The 25175-nt window shown below is 38.2% G+C and overlaps 3 protein-coding genes across 4 annotated transcripts; 2 read left to right on the top strand and 1 right to left on the bottom strand.

The window, feature by feature from the left end:
* Positions 1 to 201: 201 nt before the first annotated feature.
* On the top strand, positions 202 to 7477 carry LOC106382421. Of its 2 annotated transcripts, XM_013822442.3 has the most exons (8): positions 205 to 370; positions 486 to 4201; positions 4288 to 4478; positions 4563 to 4665; positions 5253 to 5448; positions 5547 to 5771; positions 5853 to 6505; positions 6598 to 7477. In XM_013822442.3, exons 2-8 carry the CDS (start codon positions 518 to 520, stop codon positions 7171 to 7173), a joined length of 5628 nt encoding a protein of 1875 aa, XP_013677896.2. In that variant the 5' UTR covers positions 205 to 370; positions 486 to 517; the 3' UTR covers positions 7174 to 7477. The 2 variants fall into 2 exon arrangements, with proteins under 2 accessions (XP_022563238.2, XP_013677896.2); XM_022707517.2 differs by having other exon boundaries at positions 202 to 370; positions 4288 to 4665; positions 5547 to 6505.
* Positions 7478 to 8369: 892 nt separating this feature from the next.
* BNAC08G21770D lies at positions 8370 to 9204 on the bottom strand. Its single transcript, XM_013819786.3, has 2 exons — positions 8755 to 9204; positions 8370 to 8677 (listed from the first exon to the last, which is right to left on the bottom strand). The coding sequence occupies exons 1-2, from the start codon at positions 9179 to 9181 to the stop codon at positions 8592 to 8594; spliced, it is 513 nt and encodes a 170-aa protein (XP_013675240.1). The 5' UTR covers positions 9182 to 9204; the 3' UTR covers positions 8370 to 8591.
* Positions 9205 to 17265: 8061 nt separating this feature from the next.
* BNAC08G21750D lies at positions 17266 to 18954 on the top strand. The gene has a single exon (XM_013822443.3). The coding sequence runs from the start codon at positions 17521 to 17523 to the stop codon at positions 18730 to 18732; it is 1212 nt and encodes a 403-aa protein (XP_013677897.1). The 5' UTR covers positions 17266 to 17520; the 3' UTR covers positions 18733 to 18954.
* The last annotated feature ends 6221 nt before the right edge of the window (positions 18955 to 25175 follow it).

The following is a 25175-nucleotide window of genomic DNA, read 5'->3' as shown; positions in this document are numbered from 1 at the left end:
ATAATTATTAGTTGTAAAAATAGAATTAAAGTTCTTAAAATTTAATTTTAATTCTTGTTTTGCTTTGGAGTGTAAGATAGTGTGTTTTTCCCCCTCTTGTAATAGTAGTATTTTAGTAGATACGTGGCTGCTTTTGACTTAGAGCTAAGATTCGTTCGGACAAAGAGTTAAAAGAGAAAGAGAACGTGTTCCGGTTCGGAAGTAGAAAAAACAACAAGCAGTGTGTCATAAAAAAACATAAACGTGAGGGGGTCTCTTCTTTTCACCCGCAAAAAACCTACCCCTGTCGCCTGCGAATCACAACTTCGCCTCAAATTCTGATCTATTCGCAACGAAGCCGAGCGATAAATCGAATCGCATGATCGATCTGGTTTGATCTTCCCTCCTCCTCCTCCTTCAATACTCTTTCTCGAAATCGAATCTGATAATAAACTTGATTGTTGTCTGTTTTTTTGATTCTTCGATTTGTGTTGTTGTTGGTGTAGATCTGAGGCGATAGAATCAGATTTTATGAGCGATGTTCAGTGATCGGCGGAAGCGGGATATGGCCACCAATCACGGTGGATACCTGAACAACAACAACAAGCCTTCTTATGGAAGAGGCGGCGGCGGAGGAAGTATGGTGGTTCTTTCTCGGCCGAGAAGCTCGCAAAATGCTGGGCAGAAGCTATCAGTACCACCTCCACTGAACCTTCCTTCACTCCGTAAGGAGCATGAGCGCGTTGATTCATCCGGTTCCAGCTTTCTCTCCGGAGGTGGAGTCTCTGGGAGTGGAGCTAGACCAGCTTCCTCCGGGATGGGATGGAGTAAGCCTGCTTCTGACCGTGTCGAAGAACCGTTGATACGGGCTGTAGAGAAAGTTTCGACCTTGAGGGGTGAAGATTTTCCATCTCTCAAGGCCTCTCTACCTTCAGCTTCTTCAGTGTCTGAGACACAGAAACATAAAGATGGTCTGAATCAGAATCAGAATCAGAAACAGAATCAGAAGCGAGAAGAGTTTCCGAAAGAGAACAGAGCTGTGAGACCTCAGAACCGGTTCTTAGGTAATGAAGAGTTGAGCGAGAGACCTAGTTTTTCAGATGGGGTGAAGAAAAAGGATTACCTTCTTCCAGGCCCATTGCCTATTGTTCGTATGTCCCCGCGGTCCGATTGGGCTGACGATGAGCGCGACACTAGTCACGGCTTCAGAGATAGAGATTACGGCTATTCAAAGAGTGAACCAGTAGTAGTAAGGGAGGCCAATGCTTGGAGAGCCTCCTCACCTCTCCAAAACGAAGTTGCAAATAACAATAATAATAATAACAATAGAGGTATTTACGGAGCAAGGCCGAATAGTAGAGGCAGAGAAGGTCTTAAGAAAAGTAACTACGTCTTGTCAGGACCAAGAGATAATGTTTGGAATAGCTCCGGAGCTAGAGAGGCTCATGGAGGAGGAAGGCAACCATGGAGTAATAACAATGGAGTTGATCATCAGAATAGAGATAAACGCCCTTTATTCAAGAACGACAAACCTCATGTGGAAGATCATTTCGGCGACTCTGGATTCGATGTCCACGATCCTTTCCCGGTACTTGGCGTTGCCAAAAAGAAGAAAGAGGCTTTGAAGCATTCGGAGTTCCACGACCCCGTCCGGGAGTCATTCGAGGCTGAGCTCGAGCGGGTTCAGAAGATGCAGGAAGAGGAGCGCCGGAGAATCATCGAGGAGCAGGAGAGGGTGATCGAGCTAGTTAGAACTGAAGAAGAGGAGAGGCTGCGGCTGGCTCGGGAGCAAGACGAGCAGCAGAGCAGGTTAGAGGAAGAGGCCAGAGAAGCCGCCGTTAGAAACGAGCAGGAGAGGCTAGAAGCCGCGAGGAGGGCGGAGGAGCTGAGGAAGTCGAAAGAAGAGGAGAAGCATAAGCTGATCTTGGAGGAGGAGAGGAGGAAGCAGGCTGCCAAGCAGAAGCTTCTAGAGTTGGAAGAGAAGATCTCGAGGAGACAAGCCGAAGCCGCCAAAGGATGCAGCAACTCTTCAGAGGATGTTGTTAAAGAGAAAGAGTCTTCAGATGTTGATTGGGAAGACAGCGAGAGGATGGTGGATAGGATCACTACTTCATCAGCTTCTAGAGACGGCTCCTTTGGGTTCCAGGATAGGCACAAGCCCTTTTGGAGAAAGGAAGATGTAGAGAGTGGTGGCAACTCGAGGTTTATTGAGAATGTTCCGCAGAGAGATGTAGGTGAAGGTTTCCCCAAGGAGTTCTTTGGGACAGCTGGATACATCGGCAATGCAAATTCCTACTTCAAACCTGGATTCCCCGAGCATTCAGTTGATCAGAGCTGGAGAACTCCTGGAGACGGAAGATCCTACGGTAGAAACTACGGGATGGAACAACCAGAACCAGAGCAGCAGCAGTATGGTAATAACCCCGGGTGGGGACAAAGCCAGAGCCGTGGACGCCGCGGTGGTGCATACCCTTCTTATCCGGAGAAGCTGTATCCGAATCATGAGGAGGATGATTACTACCCTTTTGGAAGACCAAAGTATTCAGTCAGGCAGCCACGTGTACTCCCCCCTCCTCCGCAGGAGTCTAGGCAGAAGCTGCCCTTCAGAAGCGAGGCTGAGCACCATCCTGGCCCCTCGACGTCTGTTCTCGCCAGCTATATTGGGGATCTTCAAGACCATCATCATGTGATGTCGGGAACTGGTATGGATGATCATCGTTTCGATAGCAAGCTGACCGGAAGATGCGACTCTCAGTCTTCGCTTTCCATCACCAGCACGCCTGATTCACTTGTTCATATCTCTCATGATGATTTGGACGAATCAGGGAACTCATCTGTGTTGGTATCTTCCAGAAAGGGAGACGGTGATGCTGGGAAGGATAGTTTGATGAATGCTACGTGTCCTGTGTCTTGTTGGGATAACGAAGAGTGGGCTCTTGACAACAACGAACGGTTGCAGGAGCAAGAAGAGTACGACGAAGATGAAGATGGGTACCAGGAGGAGGATAAAGTCCAAGGAGTTGATGAGAACATTGATCTTACACAAGAGCTTGAAGAACTGCATCTCCAAGAGAAAGACTCTAACCTAGTCTTGGGCTTTAACGAAGGAGTCGAGGTTGAGATACCTAGTGATGACTTAGAAAAATGTCAACAGAAAGACAGTTTCTTAGACGGTGAAAGACCTTGTAGCTGTGATGAACAAGCCGCCAAACCTGCTGAAGTTTCTGATAATGCGTCTACGAGCTTTCAGGGTACTGAAACCAACTCAGCGAGTTACCCAACAGTTTCTACTCATCTTGTGGCACCGCCTTACAGCATTGGTCTGCACCAGTCACATGTACCTTCTGCTTCAGCACAGATGGAGGATCGTGTTCAGTTTCAGTTTGGATTGTTTTCTGGTCCATCACTGATACCTTCTCCTTTCCCTGCCATACAGATTGGTTCCATCCAAATGCCTCTTCCTCTTGATCCTCAGTTCGGCTCCTCGCTTACTCATATCCAACAGCCTCAGTCACCATTCATTCAATTTGGTCAGCTAGGATACACATCCCTAATAACCCAAGGGGTACTCCCACCACCTCAAAATCCTGGATCCATGGCCACTGGCCAGCTTGGTCAAGGTAGAAATGCAGCAGCGCCTGCCTCAAACCCTCAGATCAGTGTTCTTAGGAGACCAGTGGATGTTTCTGATGGGAACAAACTAAAGAATGCCAATATCTCTCCAGCGAGCGGTGAGGTTGCTGTGCCGCCACCTCATAAGCAAGGAGAGTTCTCTGGTAAGTCCGAACCAGCCTCGAGAAAAATGAGCCATGGAAGATCAAATTTTGCTGATAGACAAACAGGAGGAGGCCAAGTAGTTAGTAGAAATTCTGGCGGCACTGGTGAGGCTTCTCGGGGAGATGCTGGTGGTTATAGAAGATATCAACGTCAAAGGGTTGAGTTTAGGGTTCGGGAATCAAACTGGCCTTCTGAGGAGAATCGAAATGGCAATGGAAAGTCTCAAAATTCTAACAAAAGTGGGAGTAGAAAGTATGTTGTGTCCAAGTCCCAGAAGTATTCCTCAGATAGCTCAGTGTCTGGTTCGAATTCTGTTCAGAAAGTTGAAGGTCCTAGTGATGATAATGATGATGATTTTATTGAGGTGAGATCGAAAAGACAAATGCATAATGATCGTCGTGAACAGAGAGAGAAAGAAATAAAGGAAAAGTCCCAGGCGTCAAAGGTTCTGTTGCAATCTAAAACTCTACTTGTAAGCTGTTATTCTAGTCTCAGGTAATTCTTAGTAAAATCGAAATTATTTTATTGCAGGCATCCAGGAAACCTCGGTCAACTGTGCAGAACAGTACTGCTGCAGCCAGGTCCAACAGAAGTCCACCAGGTGGCAGGGTTGTGAACACTAAGCAGATTAATCCTGTCTCCAACAGACATCTGTTAGCCCCAATAGGCACACCTTCTCCTAAAACAGATTCTCATGGTGATGAAAAAACTGGGAGCAGCAGGTACTTTCCTCTATTTGATCAAATGTATGATCGTGTTTTGTGTTCACAGAGATTATCCCTGATCAAATGCGTTTGTGTTCACAGAGATATCCCTGATCACAATCCAGCGTCAAGTTTTGTATTCAGCAACAAAAATAATGTTCAAACGTCTGTGGGGACTTGGAGCAACCAACTCACCGATCAGCCGGTGAGTTACATACTTTGTTCGATGGGTGCTGAATTGTTGATTGAGAAAACGGTTTCTGGGTTTTTGATGACCATGTTTTAAAATAATATAGTAGTTGGTATTGATTAATCTGATTTGTGAATCGATGCTAGTCTTGTATTTAGTTGTGTGAGCTGCTTCACTGTCTTAAAAGGTTTTTTGATTTAGCATGTACGCAGCTGAGTCAGAATGTTATTAAGCTTAACTTTTTTTTTTTGAGCAACGTATTAGCTTAACAGAGAAAGATTTTTTTTATGCTTCTGTGAAGTACCTTAGTTAGTATAATCTTAACTAAGTTAATTCACGAAGCATAGAACAGATCTTTCTCTACTACTCCCTTGAAAAATAAAAGGAAACGGATGAGGGAGGAGTTCTTATGTTAATGTTCATGAATTTTCATATTTTCACCATAATCATAAACTTCTGCTAATTTTCAGATATTGACTTGTTCAGTAAAGAGAAATTACAAGGATCAGTACCTGTTAATAATGTAGTTTAGTTTCTCAAATGACTGTGTTCCATTTCCATGCATATGCAAATAAATTTTGTGTTTTGTTTTGGTTTTGTAGGTAATGGCCCTAACCCAGAGTCAGCTTGATGAAGCCATGAAACCTGCGTCTCTTCTTTCATGTGTTTCTGTTGAGAATGGTGTCAACCGAATTAGCGAGCCAAATCCTAAATCAACCTCCTCTGTCGCGCCGCAGAAGAACAATACTTTTCCAAGCCCAGTAAACTCATTACTTGCAGAAGGCAAAATCCAATTTGGTGAGCTGATGGTTTAGAGACAGCCCCTGCTTGTCCCCTTTTGAATGGCTCTTCTTTGCATATAAATAATGATGCCTCTCTTTTGCTTCTGTTATCAGGGGCAGTTACATCTTCTTCCTCTGTTATTCCTCCTTGTGGTGAGAACAACAGTTCTTTATACTTTGAAAAGGATAGAGCCCCATCATCATCCACTGGCATGGAGATTTGTGAAGCAGAAGCTGCTGCGTCAGCCATTGCCGTTGCAGCCATAACTAGTGATGAAACCGGTGGGAGTACTGGTTCTGTATTACCTGCTGAAACCAAAGTTTATGGAGGAACAAGTGGTAATATTTACTTTATGTTGTCTTTCTGCATTTTCCCAAATGGTTATTTGTTGTCTGACATAATCTCTTACGCATTGGCAGGCACTGTTGTGGCGCAGCCTAGTCTATCAAAAGCTGAAGAGTCTCTCACTGTTTCTCTCCCAGCAGATCTTTCAGTGGAAACGCCAATCTCTCTGTGGCCACCAGTGCCAAGTCCACACAACTCAAACCAAATGATCAGTCACTTTCCTCAAGCCCCTCCTCATTTCCCTTTCTATGATATGAACCCCATGTTGAGAGGACCTATCTATGCCTTTGGCCCACACCATGACTCGGGAGCAAACCAACCACAGTCTCAGAAAGGTCCTTCCGGTCCACCTACGACGTGGCAGCAGCAGCAGGGTCATTCGGGAGTAGATTCCTTCTACGCTCCTGCCGGTTTCACTGGTCCTTTCCTAACTCCACCTGGTGCTATACCTCCTGGAGTTCAGGGCCCTCACATGTTTGTTTATAACCACTTTGCACCCGTTGGACAGTTTGGAGGGTTGAGTTTCATGGGCACAACTTACATCCCGTCTGGGAAACAACCGGATTGGAAGCACAACCCTATGGTGTCTTCTTCTCAGGCTGGAGGAGATGGTGGTGATGTGAACAATCCAAATGTGTCTCCCATGCAGTGTAACGTTGTGCCTGCTTCTCTTCAACACCTTGCTATGCCTTCTCCTCTTGCCATGTTTGAACCATCCCCTTTCCAGGTATTTGACCCAATCTCTCTCTCTCTCTCTCTCTCTCTTAGTCATCTGGTAGAATCCATGGATTCATATTTATTTATATTGGTGTGGGTCAGTCTTCTTCTTCTCAGGAGATGCCTGTTCGAGCACGGTGGCCTTATATGCCGTTTCCGGGCCCCCCAACAATGCAAATCCAGAATCAGCAGGAAGCAGCAGTCGATGGCTCACCATCTCAGTTTAACAACAACAACAACATGCTTCCTCCTCCCGCCAACAGATATCCAAACATCCAAACACCCACGGTGGCAGATGCAGTGGACTCCTCAAACTCTTACGGTTCTGCTTCACAACCAAAACCTATCACCACCTTGTCCGATCCCAACACTCAGAATCCAGCTAATCCTGCCTTCAAGCCATCACGAACACCACAACAACAACAACAGCAACAATCCTCCCAGGAGAAGAACACACAGTCTCAGCATGTTGGTGGGTCCAGCCACCACAATCAACATCAACACCAGCATAACAGAAGGTCAGGCTTCCATGGGAGAAACCAGGCCGTAACTAGAGAGAGAGGCTACCATAACAACACAAAGGTGAAGCAAATTTATGTGGCTAAGCAGAGTAGTAGTAACAGCAACAACGCATCTGCCTCTGCCTCTTCCACCACAACCACTTCGCCTTCAATATGATGGGTGGTCATTATCATTATCCATATGTCCGCTTAAGATTATATGAACACAAGTCAAATAACATAAGCAGCTTTGGCTTCATAAGGAGATGTCCTTCTTTTTGTATTTCTCATTGGATAAAAATAGATTTGTCTTATTTGCTCTCGTTTGGGGTTTCGCTATATGGAACTTTGGTATCATTAGTTTTGAATTTATGTTTTGGGTGAAATACCTTATTCATAGTTCCAATGTTTTCCCCATAATATATATCTCTTGTCAACATTGTCTTGTATTATTTTTACAAAGCAGTAAACTCTTTTTAATTTTTGTAATGTCTTTTGCTTGTTTTACTGAATGTATTAAACTGAAAACTATTTACCGACTGATTTTGACTTAAAAAGTTAAAATGTGACTTTACATTCATTACAAGTTTTATAAAGCCGAAATGCCAACTCAAATTTGTTAAGCCTGCAATATCCCAATATCAGACTATATGTTAACTCTCAAAGTGAATCATACACAGGTTCGAATGTCTCAGTGGAAGGTACACTAGGTTTTAAGGAGACTCAGCAACTCAGTCATTAACACTTGAGAAACTTTTAATCCGAAGAGATTTTTTACACAGAGCCAAAACTTGATGTTCACATGTATAAATTTGGTTACTGTTCAATCTGAAGTCGACCTGTACAAGTTGTAAGCACGATTTGATGATTAGTTATTTGAAAAACATTTATTTAGAACTTTTTCTGAATAGCAAATGCATTGACTTCTTGTAGTATAACTTTTTCTGAATAGCAAATGCATTATGCATGCTCTGAACGTATAAAGTAAATATGGTACTAAAGAATTTGTATGTTGTATCAGATGTCTTATGTGAGAAATAGATGATCTAAGTCACCTTGTTTACCAATGCTCCTGCTGAGGTGATTTTGAATTGATACCAAAGCTTAAATATAATATACTGATTTGAAAATTTTGAAAAATGTTCGAAGGAAAACAGTTTACTTAAAACAGTCTTTTGCTATGAGACCATTTGCTCAGCACATAAGATCGTTTCACATACACACACTTTTCTATAATTTTCAAACTCGTAAATTGCATCACTACATGCCTTTTGACTAATTTTCAAACTCGTAAATTGCATAATGCATTTGCTATTCGGAAAAAGTTATACTGCAAAAAGAACACAACAAAATCAAAGAATATACTTTCGCAAATCGTATAATGGGTGTCTATATAAAATCATATAAGACATAGTAACAGAACATAAAGCAATCAATCAAGTCATTGTATAATGAGCAATAATGTAATATACAGACAGGTTGGGTCCAAAATAAATTGGTAATTCACTACAGTATGTGTAATATTACAAATGATGCATGGGCTCCACGTCTGTTTGGCCGTTTCAAACAGCCGTTAATTATTAACGCCGTTAGTTTTCATCTCGGTGGGGATTGGTTAACGGTGCACGCCACCACTCTCGCCCACTGCTTCAGCTTCGTCTTCACCGTCTGCGGATCATCGCCTATTCAAATAATCTTATTAGTACAACTAAACGACAAATTCTCTGTTGTGTATATATATATATAGGTTTGTACATACTGGTTCTGTATAACGTGGAGGGGCTGGTATCGCCGTCGGAGAGCGAAGACGACGACTTGTTAGAAACGGCGTCGTTGTAGCTCTTTTGAACGGCGTAGTAGAGTTCCAAAGCGGGAAGCGTGTTGGACAATCTCGGATCGGTGACTTCAGGGGATTCGAATCCGAACCCGAGTTCGATACTGGCTTTGAGTTCGTCGAGATCGTCGTCCGTCAAGCTCTTTCCGCGGCGGCGGTTGCGGGAGATGTCTCGGCGCTTTGACCAAGCTTCCTCGCGGATGAGATCAGGCGACCATGAGTGTTGCTTGGAGAGAGAAGTAGACGGAGGCACGTGGAGGCGTCGCACTTCCCCAGACGAGGGGGTGTGCGGCGGCGGACGGCGAGTTTCAGGCTCAATGGTTGGTTTTTTGGTAAATAAGTGGAAAGTCATCTGGTGAGAGATAAAAGTTAGTTGAGGATTAGTTATAAAGGAGTGAGAGTGTTGCCGACTCAGAGAAGTTGGGCCGGCCCAAGTCATGATGGCCTGGCTCTTACTGTATTTTTATTATAATATAATATGTGTGATTTACCTGGAATTATTAAAGCGTAAAACAAGTTGTCATTTGGATAATATATACTTAGAAAAATTGGATATTCTACTTTTTTAATTATAGAATAAAGACATTCCACGACTTAAAAGTCTTATCGAAAATCTTTGTAGTGTATTACTTTAATGTATTTGAAATACTACTTGGTTCATTTTCAATAAACGACCTTAAATAATAACATCATTATATAACGTCCTTTCGAAGGAAAATAATATTGTTTTAATACCAACTGAGGAGAAATGATTTAGTTTAGGATTCTCTTTTTTAAACAGATTTAGTTTAGGTTTCTCTTTTTTAAACAAATTTAGTTTAGGATTCATTCTAGCCAAATCAGGTTCTTATGGCCCAGTAACTAAACGATGGATGAAGCTATCTTGCCTCCATGGGTTTATTTCATTCAAGCTATCTTGGGCCGCTTGGCTTCAATCATTTTGATAAGAGAACCTCCAATCTTTTTCTTTTTTCTTTTTTTTTTTTTTTTTTTGTCAACTGAGAACCTCCAATCTTAGAATCCGCAAGATCCAGCTTAAATGTTGAAAACTGAAAATACAGTAGGAATCTCACAACGTGTAATTCATTAATGTCTTAAATCAAATGTGCCCTAAAAATTAGTTAATAGCCGAACTAACGGTGCTTAAATAAAAGTATAAAACTTTAGTCCTTGAAGTAAATACGGTAACGGGAGCAGAATAAGTTGTTGAAACGAAAAAGGTCCAATTTAGACAGTGAACCAAACTTAACAGACTCATTATGTTCATAGCCAGTTATAGTTATGTGAAACTCATTGTGGGGGTGGTGTGGGGAGTTCTTTCTTTACCCGTTAAGAGTTTGATGAGCGCATTGGATAAGCATGCTCTGAAAATTATAATATATATTATTGATGTATGTTTTTATATGTAACGAATTAGTTTTATTGACCAATATTACTTGTTCCAAAAAAAAAAAAAAAAAAAAAAAAAATTGACCAATATTACTTTACTTATTATTATTATTGCTAAATTAATACCAATTAATTTTCTCTAAAATGTAAAATTTATTGATCAATGAAAAAAAAAATTCCAAGGAAATAAAAGAACTACAATATATAACTGAAGTTTGACCAAATGTTAGAAAACTTTGGTTTACTTGAAACTTTGAACTCGAAACCATTGTTGGGTAAGTCTCCAAAACTGAGGATGGTTGTGGTAATGAAGGAAATATAGTTCTTTCTCATTAGATATGATATATCTTGTCACATGAAATGTCAAACGGACCAGAAGAAAGTGATCTTGCCAAAGTTATGATTTGAGAGGAGAGGTGCTGTGAGGTATCTTGCCTAAGATGTCACACAAGTGATCTTTTGATTTATCTTACAACAAAAAAAAGACACTATTCCAGCATTAAGATCCGACTGATGTAGAAAGAAGATAAAAACTACCAATAATGTGATAAAAGAGCACTGAGGTACTATATAATTCATACACCTTTCTAGATTCTTTTTATTTTCTCGCGGACGAAACTACTCATAAATTGAGAAAGAGTTTATGAAAGTCAGTTAACGAGTGGAGGCATAACAATGTCATATCTAGAATCTTTTGTTAGTAATAAAAAATTTCAAAGACTAGTCTTGGCAACAACGAGTTCTCCAAAAGTTTACGGCCATATACTACTATAGGATTGTACAAATATGGCATCATTGATTTAATCTGTATACAGAGAATTAAAGAAAAATGTGAACTTAAAATATCAGTTTGGCAAAACCACATTCCAACATTAAAAAAGTTTCTAAAAGTGAATCAAAATTCCAAACTAATAAAGAAAACAATGAGATCACTTTATTCTTTATAGATCGATTCTTGGTTAGTTGAAGGCTATAAAGAATAAATAAACAACAACAAAATGGGTTTTTTCAAAAAAAAAAACAACAACAACAAAGCGTGACTGGTTTATAGAAAAGTGGTAGCAAATCAAGCTATAAAGTTTCTTCCACTTTAAATATAAATATTCTATTTAATATTATAGGTTTCGATTACTATAAAAAAACAGAATAGTATTTTCAAAAAAAAAATCATGTGGTTCTAGTTTATAATTTAAAATGTTGTTTAACAAGAAAAATTGTGAATTGTGACGAAACAGCCACAACAACACAAATTTACAAAATAAATTGTATTGTTGTTTTATGTGTCATCTATCAGAATCTCTCTTTTTCATTTAGAAACAAAATAATATTGGCAGTTTGTCGTAAACTGCAAATTAAGAATAAACCAAAAACTTATAAAGTGAACCATATATTTCAGGGTATGGTTATCACCATATAGAAACAAATAGTAGAAATATAGGTTGCAAATGGCATAAAAAAACAAGTAATCATATGTAGCACTTAAATGCTCTGCTTGGTCCCCATTCGTCGCACTTCTCTGCCTTACTCAGTTGTTCTGCTTTCAGTTGTAGATATGATTCATGATGTTTGTGGGGCTCCACTTCTATTTCAGCGATTAGATATGGAATCACGATGCTCTCTCTCGTCCTCACCTTCCCACCAATTGACACACAAACATAAAACTTAAAAGAACAAGTACATGTTATCGAGCAATGTTGCTTCATGGATACCACGGATATCTCCTCCAAAGAGGCTGTTGGACTAAGATATTACTACCGAGTTATGGATTAGGAAATAGGAAATAGGAAATATTATAATGTTTAAGAGTTATCTAAACATTAGATAATGTGTTTAGGATTTATATTTCAATATATAAGGAGATACCAAGGTGTGGTATAATTTATGAATTTTGTGAGTTTTGATAGCTTTAATTTTGAGTGATTTTCTAAAGCATTGAAAAATTAATAAGAGGGTAATCCTTAGTAAGTTTGATTGAGATTCATATTCCAAAATTCTATAGAGGCTACAACAAAATCGGCTTTCGAAAGCCTGAAGAGTTCGCTCGTTAGTGATCAAGTCATTCTCTTTTGATCCATATAAGATATAATGTTCACAACAAAAACAACTACCATGACTCAGTCGTCCGACCAATCTCGAAAATTTAGTTATAATTACGTTTGGTCAGTTTATTTTACTAATGCTAACAGATTTAATATTATCCATATACAATATGTAATTATTATTTCATTAATAGATATTATCTCATCTAACATCAACCAACAAAAAATCAATTACGAAAACCAACCCATCACAACAAGAGATTTGACATTATTCATAATTCGTACGAAGACATTGAACCAAACCAAATTTGTTGGACCAGATTGACTGATCGAAAGTTGTGATCGCGTGGGGACATATCAACGGTCGATAGAGTCGAAGCCACACAAAACAGACCAATATTGTCTAACGACAATGACAGTTTGTAACGACATTTGAAATTCAAGGATATTGCCATAAATTTCTTCGACATATATGTCAACGATATAAGGAACATCACGTATAGTCGAAGATGTTTGACCTTATAATTTGGCATGCAAAATAAGAGGTTTGATAAAAACTTGATTTATAATAGTAAAACCTTATTATTTGTAATTCATTTGTCATGCAAAATAACAGATATACTATGCCTCATTTCAATTATGCCAGTAACAATAAAATATAGCTAGGCTTCTCTTCTACATAGTAAATCAATTATATTTTTTTGTCAATAGTAAATCAATTATATAGTAAATCAATTAAAAGACTACTAGACGGAGACCGGGACTTCTCTCTCTCCTCTTGAGATGAGATGAAGCTTTCATCGGTGCTCTATCAGGGCTTTGATTATCGTTCTTTAGGTTTGCTTCTGGGAAGCCTTGGTCCTTTAAGAAGGCTTCGCCGGCTTTGTTTCCGGGAGAAGGTGACTCCTTTAGCATCTTTCTCGCCGGCTTCTTTCCCACGTCGTACAATTCTCTCGTTTGATGGTGGTTCTGTCTTTGGGTTCTTAAGTGGTGACTCGGCTTGATTTCGTGTTTGATAGCTTCATGTGACGGATGAGATCTCGATTTATTCGATTGATGCTCTCCGATGATATGAAATCAAGGGATGTTGGTGTATGAAGGGTGAGAGAAGGATTTTAATCGTTTGGGTGGTGGCTCTGTTTCTGGAGGAGGTCTCGACTTCTCGTGTGACGCTCTCCGGTGATAACAAGCAACGGTGATGAAGTGGTGAGTCTGGGTAAGCGCTTGCTCCCGGCGAGGTCCGGTGAAGCGCCTTCAGTTTCCGGCGAGGTCCGGTGAAACGCCGTCCAGTTTCCGGCGTGATTCTCCTTCTGACGCGTGTCGTGCCTCGCTGTTGAAGTTTTCGACACGTCTCTTTGTTCGGCGTGACAAGTGTGTCGCGTCATGTTTTTTGGTTTGGGTTTTTTGGGTCCGTCCGAAGCTTGGACCAGTGTTGGACCTTTAAGTTTAGTTTTTTTGTTTATAGTTGGACCTTTGTCTTTTTATAATAATATTATCAGATGGAAAAAAAAAAAAGGAAAACAAACAACTAAAAGTCTTCAAAAGAAATGTTATATATGAAAGGATAATAACCAATCAAAAGTATATTGATATAAAATATTTAACCATATATTCATCTGCAAAAGAAAACAAAAAATGGATGAAACTGGATCTGGAATGTTAGAAATTATACTATATTTCTAACTGGCTCCTATGAGTTATGAATTCAGTCAATCATCCACAACCACATACATATTCATAAAACAATCAATGAACTAGTTGCAAAAAAAATGGCACCTCCCTTATATCTCTTTCAAAATCATTAGAAGATGTTAGATTATGTGGTTGGGACAAACGGACCCTACAAAATGTCGCACAGCTTCAGCTACAATTAAACATCTAACTTGTCAATGTTTCAAAAGCTTCACACCCAGACAACGAACACTCTTCACTTTATGAGAACATTTCATTAACTATTACCCATACCTAAGTCCAACCTTTCACATCGTTATATAATATAGTTCATGTATCAACGAAAGATGGTCAATTTAATAAATAAAATGTAATATATTGCCTTTGTCATCGATGATAATACCAAAATCTCTAGTAAGTTTTACTCTTAGATCTGATCTACCTTCTTTTCTGCTCCAATTTTTAATGATCACGAGATCTAAGGTTGAAATACATATTGCCGGGTATTTTTTCGTTATTATATGTTGATGATCAACGACTATCAGTCTATCACTATGATAACCAATAAGGTTGTGGATTTCGTCAAATAAACGAATGGGAAATGAAAACAAAAACTTGGCGATTCAGCGGTAAATAGGATAATCCTAACAATGTTTCAATGAATTTGTATATTTTAATACTTTGGAAGGAACTAAGCGCTCATAGCTTGGTGGTAAAAGAGGTATAGCTGTACTACCCGCCACTCGGGTTCGAGCCTTGGTCACAACGGATTTAACATCCCTTCCGTTGGGACGCTGGACCCCTTTCGGGGGATAGATGGGAATGTGGCTGTCCAGATACCAGAATTATCAAAAAAAAAAAAAATATACTTTAGAAGGATCATATACGTGAATGGTATGACGCGACCAAACGTTGACAAATATAAAAATAGATAAATAGCTACAATTTTTGAAACGGGTCGGACACAATTATAAATGGGACAGTGCAAGTGGATGGTGTACAAGTTACTTAGCTTGTTAGCTTGAGCTCTTATCTTTTAACTTTTTAGATGTTGGTAACACTATACGGAAATGGTAGAAAATAATCCAATGAAAAACATCTTGAGGAAAATATATACTGATATTTTACAGTTACTGAATTTGCTGAGTGAAGGAGCGAATTTTATTTTATCTTTTTGCCTAATGAAGGAGCAAAATTTGCGACTTTGGAATATTGTATAGTTGGTAAATACGTGCACACTTGAAAGAATCATTACTTCTTTTCACCAACGGTTATAATACTGTATATGTTAATTAGGAAGTATGATTTGTGTAGATACACTGATAATTATCAAAGCAAGTGGTGTTGGTTGTATGCTATTTTATTGTTCAAATGGGACTACAAACAAGGTGAGTATAATTAAAGTTTCTTTCTTGACCGGCCTGAAGTAGCTTAATTATGTTATTAAGATTTTGTATCATCTGATTTTTTGCGAGTGTGAACATCAAAACAAATCTAATTTACAAGTTAATATCTTTAAATAGCATAATAAACTCCTTTAATTTTCCATTAATTAAGCGCCAGTCACGTACGTTGTGTAGAAGTCTATGCCGTTGACCCGTTAACATATTAAATTTAACAAATAAGCCATGGTAATTTTACTATATTTCGAAAAAAACGCATAAAGTCTAAGACTCAAAGCTAGTTAAAAAAACAAAAAAAAAACAAAACCTAACATGTGAATTTGTTTTCCCCGATACCTAACATGTGGTTAAGCTGACAAAGTGACCGTTTATTTGAAGATTAATGCTTTTAATACTAGGCAGCTTCGATGACGTTAGAAAATGGAAAAACAAACTACTGTGTTTATACATGATGTAATTTTAAATTATGTCCACGCATTTAAATAAACCCATTGAAAATTGTACTACTTAAGACTATCATTTTAAAATTTATTTCCTCGTTATAAAGAATCCATGCCATATTGGTGTCGGCATGTGAGACTCCCGAGTAGTGTGGCCTAGAGTCGCGTGACCGTTTTTATTGCTTACCACCCAAAGATTATGCCTCAGCGGTTATTGATTCAACGTCGCATTAAATTGAACCACAACTATATAGGTAGATAAGTAAAAAGTTCTAGCAAAAAATATAAAAATACAAGCGGTGGACTCTCAACTTTACAACTACAATTCATGCTTAAGCTGCATGTGTACTGGTTTCTTTCTTGGACTTTTAAATAGAAAAATATAGAAAGAAACAGAACACTTTAATCTACTTCATTATAAATGATACTATATTGGTATGGTGTTTGTGTGACTAATATGGTACGGGATTAATATGCTACTTTTTCCCAAACTGTTTACTGTTAAGTCCACTGCAAAGATTATGATTATGTGGATAAATCCAAATCAAAACTTAATATTGATCAATATCGATGTAGTGAGGAGTATGATTTGATGCAGCGTGGCGGAGTGGGTATGATATTGGCTTACGTCTAATCACTTTTCAACCTTTGTTATCCATGCTTTTAAATCCGAAACACACCTCTAATCAAACCCATCGAGATCAACTATAAACCGGACTGATTGTCATTTTTGGTTTAAACCGAATAAAATTTTGTAAAAAACAGTACTTTTTTGACAAAGAAAGTTCAGACAGTACTTAACAAAACCAATGATCCATAACAAAAACAAAAAAGGTTGATCTAACTAATCTCGAATAGTTTATAATTTATTATATAATACCTAGTATATAAATAGATTTCATATTGATATACTACGGTTTAACTTATTCGGTTCTAGGATTAGTTGATAACATTTTCTCCATAAATGCAGCATTATGATGTATTACCAGTGTAAATATAGCATAATTTAAAACTTCCATGTCAAAATTTTCACCATATTTATTTTTGGTTGTCAATTATAGCCTATCAGTTATTATATAGATTTTTTTTAAGAAATTAAAAAATTATCTAAGACTTTTTTTTTAAAAAAAAGAAAAATTATCTAAGACGTTTTAAGCATATGTCAATTCAGTTCACTTGACATTAATTTTTAAACAAGATTTAAAACAGTTGATTACTCGAAAACAAGGAAATATTTATGAACAGATTCTAAATATAGTAAATATTGTGATTATATGTTATAATTTGGTGTTTATTTCCATAATTTACGCATGGGTCCTACGAGTTTCCAAGAAAATCAGAGCCGTGAAAGAGAACTCAACAAAAGTGTAAACCGATCAGAAAGGTATCTGATGCTGATTTAGATAATTAAAGAATCTCAACGAAGAAATTTGTTTTTGAAGATTTAATCATCAAATTAACTACTCGATGAAGTCATTAGAGATTCGAATTATTTTAATATTTTTCGTAAAATACTAAATCAAACCAAAAATACATACTCCTAGAAAGGACAACTCGTAGGACCCACCAACAAAACTTGCTATAAATATACGAAGCTCCTTACTTTGATCAACGAAGCCTCTCTCTCTTTCTTTATCGCCTATCATCTTTTTCAGTTTGCCTTCAGACATATCTGAAACCCCATAACTCATAAAGCTTACTCATTTTGCCATAACTCTCACTTTCTTTTCCAAAGAAAAAAAAACAAAAATGGTCGACGTTGATCGGAGAATGACCGGTCTCCGGCCATCACACGCTGCGGGTCTCCGTCGTCTCTCAGCTCGCGCCTCTGCACCAACGACTCCAAGGGTCAGGAACAGTCTCGTATCTTTCTCATCTCTCGCCCACCAAGTAATCTCACATTTACACACTTCGAGGATCCAAGTCCAACCGGGTCTAACCGACGCAGAGTTCGCCAGAGCCGAAGCCGAGTTCTCATTCTCTTTCCCACCGGATCTCCGCGCCGTTCTCGCCGCCGGCTTACCCGTCGGCGCTGGTTTTCCAGACTGGCGTTCTCCCGGAGCCCGTCTCCACCTCCGAGCGATGATCGATCTTCCAGTCGCCGCCGTGTCGTTTCAGATCGCGAGAAACACTCTCTGGAGCAAATCTTGGGGCCCGAGACCGTCTGACCCGGAAAAGGCCTTACGGGTCGCGAGAAACGCTCTCAAGAGAGCTCCTTTGATGATTCCCATCTTCGATCACTGCTTTATTCCTTGTAAACCGTCTTTAGCGGGTAACCCGGTTTTCTACATCGACGAGACCCGGATTTTTTGTTGCGGGTCGGATCTATCCGATTTCTTCGAGCGTGAGTCTGTCTTCAGAGGATCCGGGTTGTCTCCGGTTGTTCTCACTAAGCAGCGTTCTGTGAGCGAGATAACCGCCGTGTCTTCGTCCTCGTCCTCGTCCAACTTCTCTCGAATGAGCTTAGATTCGGGTCGTGTTCACGGGTCGGACACACCGAGATGGGTAGAGTTTTGGAGTGACGCGGCGGTGGATCGTCGCCGGAGAAACTCGGCTTCTTCTATATCGTCGTCACACTCTTCATCGCCGGAGAGATACTTAGACTTACCGAGATCCGAGACGCCGAAATGGGTGGACGAGTACGTGAACCGGATCGGGTCGGTTTTAAGAGGAGGCGGGTGGAGCGAATCCGACGTAGATGATATCGTCCACGTGTCGGCATCTGGTTTCTTCGAGGATGAGATGGTAATATTAGATAATCAAGCGGTTTTAGATGCTTTGCTTCTGAAAGCGGGTCGGTTCTCGGAGTCGCTCCGTAAAGCTGGTTGGAGCTCCGAGGAAGTGTCGGACGCACTGGGTTTTGATTTTCGACCGGAGAAAGAGAGAAAACCGGTGAAGAAACTATCTCCTGAGGTCGTTAAAAGAATCGGGAAACTTGCCGACTCGGTTTCTCGGTCATGATAATACTCCCCGACGAAATTTCTTTTTCTTAGATCAAAAAATACCCTAATACATTATAAAGTTTTCAAAAGGTCTTAGATATTTGTAATCTTTTACCCACCCACATAGGAAAAAAAGAAAAAATCATGGTTCTCAAAATACGCTGAATAGTAATAAATAAATCTGGAATTTGTACATTAAAAATACAGGGATTCTCAAATTAATTTTCAATTTTCTTTGGAAGTAAGGGCTGAAAATAGATAATTTCTTGTGCGGTCGACAAAAAAAGATAATTTCTTATGCGGGGTGCTTTTAGATCAATTCTTTTTAGGTGAGGTTCATTTGTGGAATATCTCTAAAATCTTTAAAAAGAAGCACCAACGCGCACGTGAGACGACTTTCCCAAATAAAAATGCAAAATAACGTTATTGGGTCCCGCGAACAAAGGCAGCGGCCGACGTCCTTTTCTTAACACAACGCTGTCTTTTACAACCCTACCCTTGTCGAACGACGTAACCAAAACAATGATATGATTACTCAACTCTGAACGATAAATACAACGTACCATTATTATTATTTTTGTTTCACTTTGAAGTTCGAGGATTTGGTTTCAAGTTTTTGCACTTGAATTTTGAATTATTTCTGGTTATATGTGAAAAAAAAAAACAAACAAACGATCGTGTTAAAGAGAACAATAATATTGAACAAAATAATGTAATTGAAGTAGTTTGGACAATTATTGGAGATATTGACAATCTGGTTACAACGAGACCTCCACTTCGACAACATCTGTTTCACATACTGTCTATGCTCCCCTAGACTTCATTGATGAAGGTTTGGTTCACTTTCACCCTCTCCAGCAATGTATTTGAAATGTGAGACCACATTAGGTGACCATGGAGATAAGATCAAGCAGTTAGGTGAAGCATCAAGCTCAAACAGATTTGCAAACCTAGCCATGTTGGAAGAGGAAATAGAGACTGAAATTGTTTCTTCCCCCACTCATTCTCTGGCCCAAACAGTCAACACTAACTCACCTTTTGTCTTCAACTCCTCATTGCCGTCATCTCCAGCTTCAGTGTCTGATCCTCTTATTCTTAATTTGCAAGTACCAGATGAATTTGGTTTCACTTTGGCGGTGAATTCAAGATGTAGTTCAGATATGGCTCATAGATCGCGTGGAGGTCGTTGCTTAAAGCCTTCTCAGAAACTAAAAGATATGGAGTGGTTTACAGTTGGTAAGAAAAGAAGGCGTCGAAGAGGTGGTACTGCTCATCATCGTTCTTCCAGCTAAGACTCAAATACCATTGGGTTCTTCATCTTCTCGTTGTCCTTCTTTTATAAAATAGTTATAAAAGAGGAGACCGACTAGTCTGGACCAACTTATGTGGAACCATGATACCGTATAATTCAAGAAAAAAAAAACTATGTTGCACTTGGCTTGCAATTTGTTTTACTTCTATTCTGAACACTATGGCTGAGCTATTCTCTTGTATGTTTCTAGTATTTAACCCTGTTCAAAAACGCGGCCGCCTAGCCGCTTAATCGTCTGCCTAGGCGGTAGTCGCAGACTGAACGTGGCGAAGAGGACCAACTCGGTGACTCTACGCGGGGTTGCAATTTTTTCATTACTCGCCCGCGTAATACTAAAACGCGGCGGAAAATAATAAAATCGGTTGATAAATGTCAGTTCAAACTCAATTAAAATCAAAGCCGAAGAAGGCCAGACACACACTTACACGTCGTTGCTTTAATTGAGATTGATCTTCGATACCTGAAACCCTAATCGAAAAAGTGGAGACAAAATCAAGCGTTGAACTGAAGCGTGGAGATGAAATCAAACGTGGATTGAGAGTTAGAGACGAACTGATGCTGAATCAACTTCATCAACAGCCAACCTTCCTCTGTTTCACGAACTGGAGGTAATTTCGTTTCTATTCTTCGTAATAACCAATGTCACAATCGTTCAGTCATGTTGTAGGAGTTCTTAAAGATGAAAAAAGACCCATTTAGATTGTTGAGTTTTTATATTTTATGAGTTTTGTAAAACTGTTGTTGAGTTCTGAAAATTTTATGAGTATTACTGATTCTTACATGTGTTATCTCTTGTTTTAGGAGTTCTACAAGATGGAGGAAGAATCAGCTTAGGTTGTTTTACAAGTTTTGTTTGTATGGATAACTCACTTTAGGTTGTTAGTGAAGCTTTTTAACTTAGTTCTTAAACACTTGTTAAGTTCTGAAACTTTTTTAACCAATTTGATGTCTTTCTCTTCCTAGGTCACGGATTTTTAATGTTTTTGAACCTTAGTTTCACGTTTGATTGTATATTCATATGTAAAAAATTGATGTTTTTTTGTTTGTCGTTGCAGGGGTACGTTACAATATCTAACACATCTTCCCATTCATGGTGATTACTTGATCTTCGACAACAAAGGATGAAAACCTTTTCTGTATGTTCTCAAGATCAAGACAATCTATTTTTGTTTATTCCATGAATTTGATGTAATGGATTACTATGTTTATCTATGAACGTTATATATATATATATATATATATAATATGTCTAAAAACTAGGCCCCGCGTATGCCCCGCTTAATCTCCGATTTTTCGGTAACTCGCTAGGCCCGGGGTTACCGTCCGACTAGCGCCTAGCGTAGTTCCGAACAGGGGTATTTAATAGTAAACTTTTTTTTCAAAAAAAAAAAGAAAAATTACTGGAGATATTTTTACCAAACAAAAATGGGAAATTAGGCCAAGTATACACAACAAAAACTACAATTTACTAACTAACCAAAAACGTCTTCTCTCTCCTACTTTCTCTTTCTATCTCTCTCTACTCTCTCACCACAAATCTAAATTTTTTTTTTCTTGGTTATTTGGCAAATAAGCCTAACAAAAATTATTGGAGATATTATTAAGGAACTCAAGCCAAAATAAAAAAAAGTGTGTAATATACCAAACACTTAATAATCGAGAAAATAATTAAAGGTTAGATGAGATGTATCAGACCGTCAACAGCTGGGTACACTGAGAAATTAAAATGCTTTGCTTACGTACGTTGTGATCAGTGATCCTAAGTTCCTAACCAACCTTTACCAGTAAAAGGACTGTTGCTGCAATCATTATTTTTCAAATAATAATCTTTGTATATTCTTAACATTTCTGGTATCATTATTGTTTTTGTACACCAAGCTTCTTGTACAGTTTCAAATTATTTTTCCAAAAGGAGAAAAAATAAAATAAGAAGGCATACATAATAGATCGTCAAACACGACTTTAATCCAAATAACTGTTTTGTTCTCTTTTTCAAAGACACTATATCATTGATAACAAATTAGGATTATAAAGGGATAAATTATTACATATATTGAAAATAACAACATGAGAAGTGATCTAATAAAAATAAATTAAATCAACTGAAAAAACTAAAGCAAAGTTATATATCAAAAGGAAACTTGAAACTTTTTTTATTTTTGGTCAAACCTAGAGCTGAAACTTATATTTATTTTTATTAAGCTAAATATTTTCTGATAAAGATGTTATATAAACCAAAATCAAATTTATATCAGACTGATGACATTAAAACTCGATATTCTTTAGTTTTTTTTTTTTTTGTTAAAGGGTTTGATATTCTTTAGTTATACCTTCTTAAAAGAGAAAAGGAACTGAAACATAATATCTTAAACAAAAATGCACTTAAATAAAATAAAAAAAATCGAACGAGATTATAACAAGTTTATGCTCCAATGTTCAAGATTAATATAAGAGGTCATAATCGTACTTGAAAATATTTGTTTTGTATGTTTACGTCGGTTTTTTTCATCAAAACGGTCAGTGCTACCCACTAAAAAGAACCATCCGAAATATCTGACCGTTGCTCCTCCGATCACGTGCAGATGCCACCGACAATCACGTTCCTCCCCATCCGTCTTATAACTCACACATGGCATGTCATATATCGATCCAGGCCGTTGATTAGACAGATGCGTATGGACATGTGGTGAGCCATGAAGCCGAGAGGTGAGAGAAGTACAAAGTGTTGTCCGTGTTTCCGTGTATCGACGTAAGGGATGGTTCGGTCCGCTCGATACGTATCGATTACGCAAGTATGATGTGTGTATTTTGAAACATTCGTGTATCGATTTAAGGGATGATTCGGTCCGCTTAATATGTTACGTGTGCTGCTAAGTGTGAAAGCAGTGTTTTCCTTTTTGATATTTGAAATATATTTTGAAAATCTAATATGTTAAAAATAGTCTCCAGCAGGCGTAGTTTTCATAGATTCAAACAAGTTGAAAAAGATAAAAAAAGGTACTAGTTCGTATAGTTGTCGTTTCTTTCGGCTTGTACATAAGTCGCAACTATCCCTATAAGCACAGTTTCCCTAAAATATTAATGTTTTCTACGGCCAGAAAAAATAATGTTTATAGTAAACAAGAAAAAATATACAACTGTACATACAAACTTTTGACAAATGACTACTGCTTGCTCTCTGTGGGGGCAACCACAAGTTTGGTATAAGACCTTTTGTAGAATAAGGGTGTTTTGATCCATGAAGATCCTCAAGTAAGAGTTGATGCGGCGTTTAAAAAAAAATGAAGATCCTCAAGTAAGAATCCATAAATAAAAAATTCTCATAACTATTTTCTCTAGTATGATATAACATTGATTTGCACTAGTTCACCTCAAATTAATTAAGTGTAACATTCTTCATTAAATTAAGAGTCTTCTAATATATGGATCCTCTTGTACCATTTGCAAATGGTAGGCGCAGTACATTAACTTCATTGAACTTTACACTCCACAATCTTACATTTTCTACCCACAAACCGAGAAGCCGTTTTGAGTCGTAGGACGAACTCGTTATGTGGAAAATACAACAAAGTATGTTTGGATCGCATAGGATCCACAAATGTGTTATTAGATCACTTTTTGTAAGTGTAGTTGAAAATCTAGTGAGGTTAAAACCATGTAATCCATATTTGGTGGATAAAAGTTGATGTTTGAGCCAAAGAAAAATAATCCTTAACGCATAAAAAAAAGCATAGCTCAACTATACTAATTTCAAAAAATTTATGATAGTAAGCCTCTTTTTAATGTGTTCTAAAAACGATTGAGACTCTAACATCTGTTTGATGTTAAATAAATTCGTCACATAGTTTATCTATTGATTAATCCAATCAACGTACAACTAAACATGTCAGATCAATCACAACAGTCAAATTACTTTGATGAACATTTATGTTCTTTTTTTTTTTTTTTTTTTGGTAACTCTGGTATCTGGGCAGCCACATTCCCAACTATTCCCCGTAGGGGGTCCAGCGCCCCAACGGAAAGGATGTTAAATCCGTTGTGGCCAAGGCTTGAACCCGAGTGGCGGTCAGTACAGTTGTACCTCCTATACCACCAAGCCACGAGCGCTTGGTTAACATTTATGTTCTTCTCAAGCTATAATTTATATATGAAAACGACCATCTAACATCTACCACTCCCTAAAATCGAAGTGTTCGTAAGAAGAAAACAATGTAAAAGTTTTATACCATAGCTACAAACACAGTAAAACAGTAACTACTAATTAAGATAAACAAATGTCGATACTGTAATGGTGTTTCCAACTAGCTAGAGAATAACTACCCACTAATCGGTCTTGCCCCTTAGTGGCGATGAGATTAAATTGTTATCTCTAGATTTTCCACTTATACATATCTTTGGTGACTGTAGTCAATTGGTCTTGTTGGTGGTTTTTGAATAAACTCGTCTAAACTGATATTTCCACCTACATATCTTCAACATGAAGAGGACATATGTAATCATATTTACAAAGCAGACAACCTACCCACACAATGACTGCTCTTGGCTTAACTAAATGCTCAAAGAACTCTAGGTAAGAAATGTTACAATGGACTTAATTATCCGGTTTGACCTAATTTGTATTAAAGCCCTTCCGGTTCTGATTTAAACTTGAGAAGTGCAAAGAAAAACGATATATTTGGTAAATTTGGTAAACTAAAATTTGATAAGGACATACTTAATCATATTCACAAAGCAAACAACTTGTCCACAAAATGACTACTCTTGGCTTAAACGAAATGCTAAAAAAAACTCTAGCTAGGAAATGTTACAATTGACTTATCCGGCCTAACCTAATTTGTGTTAGACCCCGTCCGATTCTGATTTAAACTTGAGAAGTGCAAAGGAAAATGACATATTTGGTGGATTTTGTACCCTCCCCCACTCCCCCAAATCAAATTTTATAAGGCTTTCCTTATCTTGAAGATTTGAGCATATCTTATGTTGTTTTCATAATTAGGAATGTTGTTTTTGGATTTCTCCATTATTTCTTGATTTCTATAAAGCATGAAAATATATGTAATGAACAGTAAAAGATGATTGTATGATACTAATTAAACAATTTTTTTGCCAATGTAACTATTTTTAGAGCATCTCTAATTCAATTGCTGCAT

This window comes from Brassica napus, chromosome C8 (genome assembly GCF_020379485.1).
Source record: "Brassica napus cultivar Da-Ae chromosome C8, Da-Ae, whole genome shotgun sequence".
Classification (NCBI taxonomy): Eukaryota; Viridiplantae; Streptophyta; class Magnoliopsida; order Brassicales; family Brassicaceae; genus Brassica; species Brassica napus.
This window is presented reverse-complemented; position numbering and strand designations above follow the sequence as displayed.